The 14,553-nt window shown below is 48.0% G+C and overlaps 1 protein-coding gene across 2 annotated transcripts in view; it reads left to right on the forward strand.

The window, feature by feature from the left end:
• The window catches only part of G3BP2 (G3BP stress granule assembly factor 2), a 53,093-nt gene that overhangs the window by 14,674 nt on the left and 23,866 nt on the right, over positions 1 to 14,553 (forward strand). For both annotated transcript variants that reach the window (XM_019534299.1, XM_019534300.1), the window contains exons 3-5: positions 10,749 to 10,830; positions 11,560 to 11,733; positions 12,666 to 12,756. In XM_019534299.1, the coding sequence (XP_019389844.1) occupies positions 10,749 to 10,830; positions 11,560 to 11,733; positions 12,666 to 12,756 (347 nt within the window). The remainder of the gene's footprint in view (positions 1 to 10,748; positions 10,831 to 11,559; positions 11,734 to 12,665; positions 12,757 to 14,553) is intronic.

The following is a 14,553-nucleotide window of genomic DNA, read 5'->3' on the forward strand; positions in this document are numbered from 1 at the left end:
CTAGCAGAGGCTTCTGGCTTAGGACTGTAGGGCTGTTTGTGCCTGCGCCGGCATGGGAAATTCAGGTAAGAGCAGGGCGGGGAGGACTGCAAGGATTGCCCCAGTCCTTGGGGCTGGGCTGGCTCCTGTTGACTTGCACGGTCTGGCCATGCAGCCGGGAGGCAGAGGTGAGCAGAACAGGACCTGTACCGGTGTCCCAGGGCCAGCGCCGGCAGGGCTTAGAGTGGGCTTGCAGGGGTCCGTGGAGCCAGGCTGGGCTGCTAGCAGGAAGAGAGGGGACCTGGCTGATGGCTTGGTGGCTTTGGGCTGGCTACAGTGCTCCTTGGCCTCCTGCTCCTTCCTGCTGTGCAAGGCGGAGCGGCCCTTGCGGCATCCCTCAGCGTGGAAGAGGATGATGAGGTGGGCTTGACCATTGCTGGCTTCTCCCACCACCACCACAATGCTCCCGCTGTACCCAGCTGCTGTGCTCTCACACCCAGCACAGCTGCCGCCACGGCCCCACACCTGCCAATCCTCAGCTGCTGTCACTGCTGTTCCTGGCTGCCATGAGTGCCTCAGGCTTGGGGCAGGGACATGATGGTGGTAGCGGCGTGAGAAGCACAGCATTGTTGTCTGGTGGCCACCACCCACCACTGCAGCAGCAGCTGTGTAGGGAGGTGGAGCGCAACAGCATGGCGGGAGCACTGTGGTGGCAGTGGCCACACTGAGCAGCCCCGTGAGCATGGTGACAAGCAGAAGGCAGCGGTGGCCAAGCTCACCTCCTTTGCCATGGCTGCCACAACCATGCTGGCAGGCCCAAGGTGCACTGCAAGGGCCACTCCACCTCGGTGCTGTGGCGGTAGGTGGCTGCCGCCAGGTGACAAAGCCAGGCTACCTCCACCACTTCCCCTGCCGCTGCTGCCCTGCCACAAGCCCTCAACAGCTTGCCAAAACCTGGTAAACAGACCTCCAATCAAAATAATTGCCCGCCCCTGGTGTAAGGCATAGGCCAGTGGTTTTCAAACTGAGGCCTGCGTACCCCTGGTGGTCCACAGACTTGTCTAAATCAGGTGTGCAAAATACAGCCAGCGGGCCGGATCCAGCCCGCAAGGCCATTCTGTCCAGCCCGTGGGGCCCCTAAAAAATGTAGAAAATTAATATTTCTCTGTCCTTGGTTCCTGTCAAACATGACAGGAACCAAGGGGCAGTAGGATCCAAGGAATCCCAGTGGGCTCCAACAACAGCTTGGCCGCCCAGCCCTGCCCCCCCCAGCCCAGTAGGGGCTTCTGGCCTGGGAGCATGTGGCTGCCCCATGCCAGAACCCCAGATAAGGTGAGTGGGAGGGAAGTGGGGGGTGACCCTAGGCAGGGAAGGAGGGGAGGGAGTGGCCCCTTCTCCACCCTATGGCCGGTGCCCCATGTTGCAGCTGCTCAAAACCCATGTGGGGCTGCCTGTGCGAGAGCCCCACGAGCTGCAAGCAGTTGCAGCAGGGAATGCAGGCGAGGAGGAGGGGCCCCTACCCCCCCCCCGGGGCGCTCAGCTTTTCCCTGGGCTCCTTCCCTGCATGGAGAAAAGCAGTCCTTGCCTGCCCCATGTCCGGCGCTCCCTGCTGCAGGTGCTCGCAGCCCACACGGGGCTGTCCAGAGCAGGCACAGGCAACCCCAGGCAGGCTGCGAGCAGCTGCAGCGTGGGGCACTGGCCATGGGGCAGGAGAGGGGCTGCTTCCCCACCCCCCACGCTCAGCACCACCTTGTAACCTGGCCTCACTGTCAGGCTGGCAGCAGGGGCGGGTTACAAGCTGGTGCTGAGCGCAGGGAAGAGCGGTTTCTTCCCTGCTGGCAAGCAGGGGGTCAGGGCTGTGCGCTATCCCCTGCCTGTACTTGCAGGCTGGGGGGCACTGGGTCTGAGTGGACGAGGAGCCAGTGGGAGCATGGGGCCTGCACCAGTATCCCGGGGCCAGTGCTGGCAGGGCCCAGAGCAGGGTGGCAGGAGTGCAGGGTCGCAGCTGTCAGGGGCTCTATGGAGCCAGGCCAGCTCCCCACTCTCCCTGCTGGTGCAGCCCAGCCCGGCTCCACAGACCCCTGCCAGCCTGTGCCCCACTTCGGGCTCTACCGGTGCTGGCCCTGCGACATTGGGACCTTGGTCCCAAGGTGGTGACCAGGGGGTGGGGCACCTGTTAAGGGGTGGGGCTACTCATGTGGCCCTCGACAGCCTGCCAAAACTGGGTAAGCGGCCCTCCGCCCAAAATAATTGCCTGCCCCTGGTCTAAATGGGCAACAACAACAAATGATCAATGAAAAATGTGAGAATACCCACACTAAGAGTTCAGAGGGCCTGCAGCTTCATTTCAAATTTTTTTTATGGGTCCAAAATCAGTAACATGCACTATGAACTAATGCCTAGAGGAGGAAGATGAATAGGGGGCGTACCAAAACTGGCAGAAGCACGCTGCATGGTGGCTCTTTTAATCTTGCATTTTGCCAACTGGGGGCAGGGGTTCATGGTGGAGAGGGGACCTGTTGCTCACCTTTGGTTGGGAGGAGAGAAAAGCCATGGTTTTAAATACGGTGCAGTTTTTGCCTCCTGCCTCTGATTGGCTAAGAGGCCTTGGTGTGGTCCCACTGTTTGCTGTTGACCAGGCGGAAGGCTAAAACCATGCTACATTTAAAACCACAGTTTTTGCCTCCCTGCTGATCAGGAGTAAATGGCGAGGCCCCTCTGCCAATCAGCAGCTGGGAGTGAGGAGGACGTGTGCCTGGGAAACGGCAAAATTAAAGCAACTGCCACACAGGGCACTTCTGTTGTGATTTCGGTAGGTTCCTAAAGATGATCAGTGGTGCTGGTTATACCTGCATGCTGCTGTATACATGTGGGAGTTTCTGGTGAGGGTAGATCATTTGGGTGTTTCCTTGTATTCTTGCATCTGGCTAGGGAAGGAGAGACCTGAGCTACGTCAAGCAGCAAGAACTCAGAACATTTACCAGCATATTGCTTATTGAGCTATGCTAGACAAATATCACTAACTTCTGAAGAATTTCTGTGAGCACACAATCTGTTGCTGTGCCATCCTAGTTTGCAGATTATTCTGGAATCTGTGTTTCTCTGATTGTATTATTAAACTTCAGGAAAGCCAAGACTGATCATGATCTGTCATATTTCGGATACTGAGAATTATGTAGGTAGATGTAACACTGCTAAAAGACGTTTTATTTTGGTTCTACAGTAAAAGCTGTGTTACTGTGTAACTTTACCGTTCACAATTCTCTATTAACCGGCATCTGTCATAGGCGGCATGTTGCTGTTCAGGAGAGCTGCCGAGCAGTGTTGCTAGCAGCAGTCTCGGCTGCCATCTACCATTGTGATCGTGTTGAGCTTGTGCTGTGACTTTATTGCTGAATATATTGCCCGTCCTGTAACTATGGCTACAAATACTCCATCAATAAGCAGAGGGCAGAAGTTAAAATACTAAAAATTATTATATCATAGTTAAAATGTCATATTAAAAATTATAACAATGTTATAATATAAATTATTATATCGTAGTTCAAATGTAGGCTTAGTTTCTTTCTTGAAAAAAACATAAGTGTAATTCTCAGATAATGGGCATATATGATTAACCGGCACACCCCATTCCCCATGGATGCTGGGTAACAGAGCTTTTGCTGTACTTGAAAGCTGCAAGCAGAAGCAATCTCTGCTGCTATTATGGAGGGAAGGATAGATGAGAAAAGAAACCTGTTCCTGAACTCCTGCAGTAAGAGCTAGTGGTAGACAGCTGTTTACCTTTGCAACACCTGTAAAATGGGAAAATAGGCTTCAGGTGCCTGGCCTCCATTGGCTGGAGATGTCATTGGAGGCAGCTTGGGAGGGGTGAGGGGTAGGGCTGTCACCTGTTAAGAAACTTAGTCCCTTACACATTCATGCTGTTAATTTGTCCTTGCTTCTGTGACATTGGGGCATAACTTGGTAAGATTTAAGAAGTGTTTGGATGGCTGTATGAATAAACAAACAAGTGCCTTCAGAGTTAAAATAGCTGCAAAAGAATCCTGGAAGTGATTAAAAAAAATAAAAAGGCTATGCTTGCAGACTTTAAACTTGTATCTAAGTATTAAGCAGTGCTAGACAGGGTTGGTTATCTCACATCTGTTCGTTGCGAGTTTTTATACCTTCCTTTGAAACGTTGGGTTTTGGTCTTCAAGCTAGGATATAAGTTTTGGCCTTTCAGCTGTATCATCCTGATACAGTATAATCAGGGCCATCCCTGGTGGTGGGGCAGTGAGTTGGGGTGACTGCCCCCAGTCCCGCGCTTTGTGGGGGCCCTGTGGAGCTGGATGGAATGGCTGCGGCAATTCCCCTCACTGACAGACTTACTGGCCGGACACTGATCTCCAAGCTGCTGAGCTGGCTGCATGCATGCTGCAGCTGTGCACATGAATACATCATTTATCAGCAAGATTATCGGCCACATCAGCCAAAAAAAAGCCAATTGCTGATAAAGTCCATTTTCCTTTTATCTGTGCCAATACGATATGGATTAATGTGTCGGAGTACCTCTGGTTTGAATAGTTTTTGTTCCCTCCTTCTGAAAAGAATGCTTTGAGGTTTTTTTGTAAGTATATGGTGCTAGAACCTACTTGCAGCGGTAAAGCCCTGGAGCTACCCTATGGATACTACAGAAGATCAAATCTTAACAATTAAATATTGTTCCTCTAACTTGCACTGAAGGCAGTATTCTGCAAGGTTTTCATTCTTGATAAATGCTTCAGAAAAGTAGAGTAAGGCAAGTTACTTTCCTTTCATGCAGTTATACAATTGCACAGTCAAGAAGTTGCAAGTCGGGGAATTCCAAAGTTGGGACTGACCATGGCTAAAAATTCAAAGCATGGGGCAGAGTTGTGCTCTTGCTATCTCAAGCATAAGGTGGAATTGCACAGACATTAGTTTCAAAAGTGTATAAAATGTATCCGGTATCCCTGTTTTGCATGCCAGTCTCCCAGAGAGAATTTTGGAAAAAGTTCTGGCTTTGCTAAGTAGCAGTAGCAAGTTGATGGGATAGTTTGATCTGTACTTAATACAAATCTTTGTTTTGTGTGTTTGTAGTGGGTCTATGACATCCCAACAGGTATGCTGTGGTACACTGGTGTGCTGTTGGACATATCCAGGTGTGCCACAGAATCTTTGGGGGGACTTGGCTCCTGGCGGAGTTTGGCTACAGCCAGTGCTACCTCATGCCACCACCCTGCCCCAGCAGGCCTTGTGCTGATAGCTCCCACCCCCTGCTCTGCATCCAGCCACTTGCCACCCCTTTCCCCCCTGTGCTACGTTCAGCTGCTCTTTTCCCCCCCCACCCCCGTGCTCCACATTTGACCAGTGTGCCTTGGGATGGGAAAGGTCAGGTAAGTGTGCTGTGGGACGGAAAAAGTTGGGAAATGCTGGTCTATGGCTGGGGTGGCAAATCAGGGTGGATAAAAATCAACAATTTAAAAAACAAAACAAATTGGATTTTTTATTTAAATCAGTTGCTTTGATTTAATCATTTTATGATTGTGTTTGTTTGCTTTCTGTTAAGATGATTTAAAAAAATAAACCTTCTATAAAGGTAGTTTTAATTTAAGATATGGTGAAGCTCAAAGAGATCACCATGGAATAGGGATTATAACGTCTAATTGTATACTATTTGAGACTATATATTCATGTAACCTTTTTAGAAAAGTGTTATAAATAGGACACAACATCGACTATATTAGGGGCCTAATCTTATACAGGTTTCCAGAGATTCCTGTATACATTAGTAAAGATGAAAGAAAACCACTCTACCCAATGGGACTCAGTGCTCAGTCTGAAAGATTCCATTAAGCATCTTTGTGATGCTTAGTTTCACTTCTCAAACTGTGGATTTGTTTCCAGAGACAGCATCCTCGTTAACAGTAGTATATGGAGATGAGAGATAACAGACCTGATTACCTATCTTTCAGCCCTATTGTCTCTCTGAAAGTTTGTGTACATAGAGTCAAGCCCCTACCTCTCTCTAAAAAATAAAAAGTTTCAAGAAGTTAAATGAAGAGAGGATTCTTGGGGGTGGAGTAGATCTGGGCAAGGAGGAGGAGTCTGGAGATAAATGTAAGGAGGGAGGGGAAGTAGGAACAAAAGAGAAACATTTTGAGCAGAATATTCCAGAAATCTTGTGGGATACACTTCTGAGTATAGCCTGGCCATTGATTTGAGATCTAGTGAGGGAATGGTATGGTGGAAGGGAAAACCTACCAGGGCAGCAGGCTTGCCAGGCTGTAAAAGAGAGAAATAAAGATGACAAGACATCTAAAAGAAAGTGAAGAAAGCCCCAGACTAATGACATACGGCTACAGTGCTTGTTTGATGTCTTCCTAATACATTGTGGCAAAAATATCCCCCATATATCCATGATTAATCTAGTGCAGTGGTTTTCAAACTTTTTTTTCGCAGACCACTTGAAAATTCCTGAGAGTCTTTGCAGCCTGCTTAAAATAAAAAAATAAATCAAGTGCAGGGCCAAGTATAGATATACTCAATTGTTTTGCAGCCTTTCTGTGGACTACCTTAATGGAGCTCACTGACCAGTGGTGGTCTGCAGATCACAGTTTGAGAACCTCTGATCTAGTGAATTGGAGAGCGTTTATCTTCCAATGATTTCACAGGTATCTGCTTCAATTAGCTTTGATAAATAAAGTAACCAAATGATAATTCAGTTTTCTGATGTAGGTGCAAAATTAATCTGAAAAATGTCAAAATAAATCACTGCTTTAAAATGTATAGTGCAGTGATCTCCAACCTTTTTTAAACAGGAGATCACTTTTGGAATTTAAAAGTAACCCAAGATCTATTGCCCTCCTCCTCCTCCCCCCCCCCGGTAACTCTGTGGGTAGAGGAAGGAAAGGCGTGGGGGGAATTGAGGCAGATGGAGAAAAAGTTATTTGGGGGCCCCCAGCAGGTAAATTTGTGGGGGACGGGGAGGAGAAAGGGCGGGGGGTGTGCAGATGGAAGCCCTAGCCCCACTTCCTCACTGCTGGGGCCTTGATCTGCCCCCCCCCCCCCCCAAGGGCAGTGAGGAAGGAAGTAGAGCTGGAGCGGGGGCAGACCCTGCAGCCAGTGGGGGGGGGGCAGGGACGACATCCCAGGAGGGCACGAGGGGCACATGCCCCCGGATCTGCACGTGGGGCAGGGCGGGCTGCAGCTGTGGGCTGGGGCTGCGGGGGGAGGACTGGCCTACTGGGAAGAACCTATCCCATGGCAGCAGTGCTGGGAATGGGGCTGCAGCCACCCAAAAATTCACTGTAGCCACCCCAGTCTCTGCTACCAGAGATGCCACCTGCTCTCAGCCCAGCCCAGCCCAGCCTCTGCTGGGAGTAGCCCAGCATAGCTTTCTCTCCTCCCTCCCCCCCCCCCCAACCGAGGGCATGGGGGCTGTTGGCATGGGGTAGGGCAGTTGCTGCTGTGGGGTGGGGCTGGAATGGTGTGCTGCACTTGGGGTGGGCAGCAGAACTGGGAGTGGGGCTTGGGGCTACAGTGAAATTTCGGGTGGCTACGGCCCTGCTTCTAGTGCTGCCACCGCAGGCTAGGCTCTTCCTGGCGGGCCAGCTCCCCTCTCCAGGAAGAGCCCAGCCTGCAGCTGCAGTCCATTGTGCCCCGCGTGCAGATCCTGGGGAACACATCCCCGGTGCTCTCCTGGGGTATGTGCCCTCCCCCTGGTTGAGCTGCTTGCGGCTCTGTCTCACCCCACCCCGGCTGCAGGGCCTGCCCCTGCTCCAACCCCACTCCCTCCCTCACTGCTGGTGCAGCTGCCTGTGCTGCCTTTGTTTGTGGAGGACATGTGCTTCCCTGTCTGTACACAATGGAGGTGCCCTGAGCCCTGCTGCAGCTGGCCCTGGAATGGCTGTATGCCATGTGTGTCTCGCTGCTGGACTGAGCCGTGCCTGAATGTGGCCAGCTGCAGTGGGGCTCGAGGTGCAGTGGCCACTGCCTCTGCCCCATGCAGGAAGAGGGGAATGTGTCCTTGGGGTCTCCACTGATGTTTGCCCAGCGGGGGGGAGCCCCCTTTGCCTCTGGATGGCTCCCCAGACTCCAATCCTTTCACCACTCGGCCAGACTGGGGCCCCATGTACCTTCCCCTTCTTCTGGCTGGGCTGAACTGTCCCTCCCTCACCGCAGAGGCCTCGTCCCCCAGACTCCCCCAGCTTAGGATCGATTAAAAGAGACTCCCTGATAGTGTGGACCTTTTAAAAATGAAACCTACATCTCTCTCTGAGTTGTGAATACTATGTATTAAGGTTCTATCAAACAACAAGAATGCACTTATTGTAGAAAACAGTGATAAAATTGAGGCTTCCTGACCAGTGATTTAAATCGACTTGATATAAATCCACCCAGTGGCAAAGTCATCCATTGACAGCCCCAGAGCTGTCTGTAGGGTATGGCTAATTGGGATGACCACCCCAGGCCCTGTGCTTTGGGGGGCCCTGCAAAGCCAGGTGGAACATCTATAGCCCTTCCTGCAGGACCTGCTTGGAACTGGCAGCTCAGCCCCATGCCATGGAAGAAGCATGGAGACCCAAGCGTGCCTCCTTTCCTGGGGTACTATGGCCCCACGCAGTGTTAACGAAGCCCCACACCTTCCTAGGTTTGGCGCTGGGCAGCCCCCTGGGTCCTGCCTTGCTTGCTCTCTCTGGTCTCTCAGAGTTCCACTCTGTTGTCTCATCTGCCACACCTTGATGTTATGATTGAGCGGGGGGTTTTGCTTTGGGTCTTAAGCTGCTGTCTGGACTGAGGCTCCCTGGCCTTGGCCCACTTTACTTTGGCTGGACCCCTCTGCCTGAGGTCCACTGCCTGAGGGCCATAGGCAGAGGGGCCCCATTTCCACTCATGCCATCGTGGGCTCTGGGCCCCTCAGCCCCTGGTCTCACCCTCATAGGCTTTGGGCTTTTCCCCCCAATATTTGCTGTCTGGCACCACAGTCCTGCTAACAGCAGTGCTATACCCTTCAAAGGGGACTTACTTAGAGTGCCCTCAGCACCCTTCTCAGTGGCCACCTCTGCCCCTAGAGACACAACTCGGTCCTCCAATATTAAAACACAAACAAAAAGACATGAGCGTCTGCTGTCAAACAAAAGGTTTCTCACTCTGAGTCAACAACATGCTGTGGCAACCGGCTACAATGTAAGGCCCCAAAATACCTATCTTTGTTTGCTTGGTGGTGCAGGGGCTTTCTGCAGCTTCCCTGCAGCCTGGAGTCCTTCCTTCTTGTCCAGTCAGGCTCTTCTCCTTGCTGGAGCTCTGCTTTTTGCAGCCTGCAGGGCCAAACTGCCCCCCTTGCCTCAGGCCCTGGGCTTATATCCCTGGATCACCTTATCCACTGTTTCCACCCCAGGCTTGTCAATCGTTGGCAGCACTTTGCTGACCACACCTGGGGTGGTCAGGCATTTTATCCAAGGGCCCCCTGCTGCTATCAGTTTGTGCAGGAGGCTGGAGCCAGCCAGCTGATCCCTGGCTCCCTCTCCTTCAGTGATGGGGCAGGAGCCCCATTAGTGTTGTATGAAATAATTATTCCTGAAATTACAGAAAATAATGTTGTTAAATTCTTGGAGGACTTTTGTAGTATTAAAAATGGGCTTTTGAAGATGATGCCTTTCAAGTCTTAACAGATTTCTAGATTGCATGTGCCAGTTTGGAGGGTAGGTGTAAATAATAGTTTTAAACTGATCATTTGATTAAACTGGCCAATCAAAACTTTTAGTAGAAGAATTCTAGCATCTGAAAAATAAGTAGACAGTATGTGCATAAAGGATGCCGAAAAAAGATATTGAGTAATGTATGTAAGCTGACTGTGTGAAAGCATAAAGGATCAATATTAAAAATACACTGTCCCCTTTACAGTCTACATTGCTATCTTGACATTTCACTGAATACATCTCGTTCTTGCTAAATGCCACCAAAGAAACAAAAAATCACCTCATTTACAGCCTCAGTTTTCAGTTGTTTAGTTAGCAGTAACTGACTTGGTTATTTATAAGTATAATTTGAGTAAAACTTTAATGTCAAAGTGAAGGAGAATACAAGGTCATAAACCAGTGTAAGTTTTTAAAATAAGATACCATGTTTCTCTGCAAATTCATATAAGGAATGCATGTTGTGTTTGAGACCATGTATTTTAATGAGTTATTTAGAGAGAGAGAGAGAGAGAGAGAGAGAGAGAGAGTGTGTGTGTGTGTGTGTGTGTACAACAAAACCTAATTAAGACTTCATATGCAGCCTTCTCTGTTTTGAAGCAAAGATTTTTGCTTTCTGTCTAGCAGCTCTGCAGAATAAGATTTTTTTTAGACTATCTTCTAAAGGTCCTGATTTTATTTTTTCTGTGTGTATACATCTGGTGTGTTGGGAGAGGGCTTCCTCCAAATCGGGAAGATAGACTAAATTTGTAATCATTCTCTGCAAAATGACAGTTGAATTTTTAAGCACACAATCACTGAAATCTGAAACTAGATGGGACTCATTTAACATGGTAACTGTACTAAGTAGGCAGAAACATTGGTGAAGTAGGGCCCATTCCTTCAGTATGTAGAAGCTGCAGAACCAGCTCAGTACAGTTATGCATTACACAGAAACAGCTCTCCCTCACCCTGCTGCCCCCTTTGCCTCAAAGATCTCATGTAATGACATTTTATTTAAATGCAGTCAGTATCTCTGAAATTTTTTGCCTTTATGTTGAGAGGCTTAAACTTTGTTTTCTTGTTTCATAGGTTCTATGGCAGGAATTCTTCTTATGTCCATGGAGGACTGGATGCCAGTGGGAAACCCCAGGAAGCAGTATATGGCCAAGCTGTATGTATCTGAATCAGTCCTTCAGTCTTTCTCTTAATGGCTGATAATTGATGCAATGTCAATAAAAGAAGATCATGTTTTTTGTTATGGTTTGCTTTTAATGAATTTCTTACCTAATTGGTGAAATGACACTAGTAGATTACTGCCTCTGCTGTTTTGAATGCCTGTGTCACAGCCAGAAGGAAAACGGTTTCTTTTCTAGTTGTAGTTGTTAACTTAAACAAATGTACACACAACTGGAAAGTTTATACAACAATAACCCTCTGTCTCCACCCTAAGAATCTGTGCTGGATTTTCACTTTTGGATCTGTCCCTTCTAAGCAGCATGAATCTAGGGTTGAAGCATGTGTGTTTCTTTTGGTCCTGATCTCCTTGCTTCATGAGGAGTGCTGTTGTGAAAGGTGGCATACTGAGTTGTGTTCCTTTTTTACCAATGGATTGGATACCACCTTTTGGGTATAAAAATTGAACTTTGTATGCTTTGTGGTACAGAGGGACACTATATGGCTCAGATAAGTTGATGATGGGACTTCTGCAGGTACTTCAGTATGTGAAATTTGAGGATTTTTTTCTTACATAAATGAGTTCTTTGGCTCACCACTAAGCCTTGGGAAGTCTTAGTATATGCTGTCTGTTGCAGCTAGGCTGGAAAATTGGTATAACCACAGCTGATTACCTGACCAGGCTGGGAAGCATCTAAGTTGTAATAAATTATCTGTTTGCTTCTAGGAAATACACAAGAAGGTGATGTCCCTGCAGTTTAGTGAGTGTCATACGAAGATTCGTCATGTGGATGCACATGCAACCTTGAGTGATGGAGTAGTTGTACAGGTCATGGGGGAGTTGTCAAACAGTGGGCAGCCAATGAGGAAGTTCATGCAGACCTTTGTCTTGGCTCCTGAAGTAAGTACAGTATCTGTTGTTTGTCTTGGTTGAACTATTGATAGTAGAACCCTAGTACCCCAGGCTGAAAGGCAGTACTCTGCGTGGCTGGAGGGTTGTATTGCTAGGCACCTTCATTGAACAAATATGACACCCCTGCTTGACAGGATTTTGTTCTCTTTAGTTCTACTTCTGTAGCATGGCAGTAATCCAAAGTTTCTTCTAATTTGTATACCAAAACTATCATCTATGCAAATTAAAAAGAATACATATTATGCCTGTTGACACAATTTAGATTGATCCATATCTCTCTGGTAACAAATGTGAATAGTAATTTAACCAGCATAAATTGCTGCTTCAGTGTGCTAGAAAAGGACACTTATCCTTCTTTGCATCTTTTCAGCCCTATTTAATGAAAATGTTTTTGTGGTAGTGTCTTAGAGCTCTGGAGCTTTGACTACTTTACCATTTTGAGTAACTCCTTCTGTCAGACTCTTTTCTTAGTAGATATATAGTTATGTGCTGCCATGTAACATTTTAGTGGCCAAAGCAAAATGGCCTTCCAGGGAAATACCACCACTGAGTGTCTGTGAAACAGGTAGGAAAAATGAATATTCAGTAATAAGAAGCATAATTATTGTGAATGGAAACTGGATAAAGTTTTATTCTCACATTTGAAACGGTTGAGCTGATGAGTTGGTCACAGCTATGGACTTCAGTTCATTATTTAAATAAAATAAGCTATGCACAGTCAGCATTAATGAGATGGGAGGACAGTGAAGACTACTTCTAAAACAATTTACTGACATTTACATACTATTGTGTTGAGTGCACTTGAAAGGAGTACTTCAATTTAGGAGTTGTGGATTGCATGAAAGCTTACAGTTAGCAGTATGGACCTCTCATCAATCCTTTTCAAGTTGCTAGTGAATATATACATTTCCCCTCCACAGGGATCTGTTCCAAATAAGTTCTATGTTCATAATGACATCTTCAGATATGAAGACGAAGTATTTGGGGATTCTGAGGCAGAACTTGATGAAGGTGAGAATTTTTTAATATCTAGGGCAGTGATTCTCAACCAGGGAGTTGTGGCAAATGATTTGCATGATAAACCCAGAGGATGTGTCCAGAGAAGCAGGAACATGTGTTTTCCCCAGGGACAAGTAGCAGCAATATACCTTGTGGCACTGCTGTTTGTCCCTGGGGAACACCTGTGCCATGCACACTCTGGTGCATGACAGGTCACCCTGGGTGGGGTAGGGGAGGTTGGAGCCTGCAACTGTTGCTGGTCCCAGCAGCCTTATCTGGGGTCCTGTGGGCATCTAGGAGCTCTCTGTGGTGCTTCTGCAGCAGGAAGCCTACCTAGCAGTCATGTGTGGCTCTGGCTGACCAGGTTCAGGTTTTGGGCAGTGTGCGCTGCCACCAGGTGTGCTGCCCCACTTGGTATTTTTTTGGCGTGGGTTTCTGACCCTGGGATCTCCTGGAGTCACCAAAAAAAAGCCCCGCACCGCAAATTAGCGGTGCAGGTAATGCCTGCATGTGGGGGGTCTGGTGTCACAGACGGGGTCTGCAGTGTCATATACCACATGCCCACACTCATCTGGATGTGCCCAGAGATTTCAAATTGGAATCCACAGTATCAAAACCACTTCTGACCTGTTGTAATCTGTGTTATTTGCAACAGAATTGCTGGGTTTTTTTCTGTTTTTGTTTTTGGAGATTTGTTTGGATTACAGAGAAAATAAGTGAAGCCAAGAGCTGGTATTTTTCTGGGGGTGCTTTGCGACTAAAAGGGTTGAGAATCACTGATCTGCGGTTTTACTCTGTCTAGAGATCCATGAAAACGCAAGTCCTTTCTCATGTTCTTTGTGTGGTGTGCTTTTGGGTTGAAGTTGCAGATTTCTATGACTCCATGACATTTAGTATAAAACCTTTTTGCCTGTGACCCAGCATGAATTAAACTGTCCTTCCTTAGACTGAAACTATTTGGCTTAGGTGGGGCCTAATTAGAGTGACTTCAGACTTTGAAAAAGAGGCATATCTTCCATTCTGGAAAAATTAACTGCATCCTTATGTCAATCAAAATCAGAGTAAATATTTCATGTAAGAAGTTGCTGTCTTGAAATGGAATTGTAGAAAGTAAGTTTGGAGGGGACCTCCAGAGGTCATCTAGTCCAACCCTTTGTCTGAGGCAGGACTATGTCTATCCAAGCTATCCTGTACAAATCCATTGTCTAACCTGTTAACAAAACTACATCGTTAACCCTGACACAACCACAAGACTTTTCTGTGGCAGATTAGGATGCTGAAGCAGGGGGACCACAGCAGCTAACATCCTGATGCTACAAAGCTTGTTAAAATAGGTCTGAGATCCAAGGAAGAGGGCCATGCTCCCTGCTACAGAGGATGGCCAAACCCCCCACAGTCTGTACAAGTCTGACCATGGGGTAAAATTCCTTCCTGATCGCAAATATGTCAATCAGTCTGACACTGAGCACCAGGGCAAGATCTTCTAGCCAGGAACCTCTGGGTCTAAGTCCCAGCAGGAGGACTGGCACACCCCAATCAAAATTCCCAGCCTCAGCTGCACCCAACACTTGCATCGGAGGGAAGGTATAAGAAATCCTCAGACTCATGCAGCAACAGGAGGGGAAAAAATTTCTCCTGGCCCCATGTAGCAACCAGCAAAGCTCAGAGACATGGGAAATAACCATAGGAGAACATAGGCATAGCTCCTTCTAACTAATGCCTGGCCAGTCTCCTCTTGAACACCTCCAGTGATGAAGAGTCCACAAATTCCCTAGGCAGTTTATTCCACTGCTTCAGTGTTTTAAACAG

The sequence above is a fragment of the Crocodylus porosus genome, unplaced genomic scaffold, assembly GCF_001723895.1.
Source record: "Crocodylus porosus isolate Cpor-Errol unplaced genomic scaffold, CroPor_comp1, whole genome shotgun sequence".
In the NCBI taxonomy this organism is placed as follows: domain Eukaryota; kingdom Metazoa; phylum Chordata; order Crocodylia; family Crocodylidae; genus Crocodylus; species Crocodylus porosus.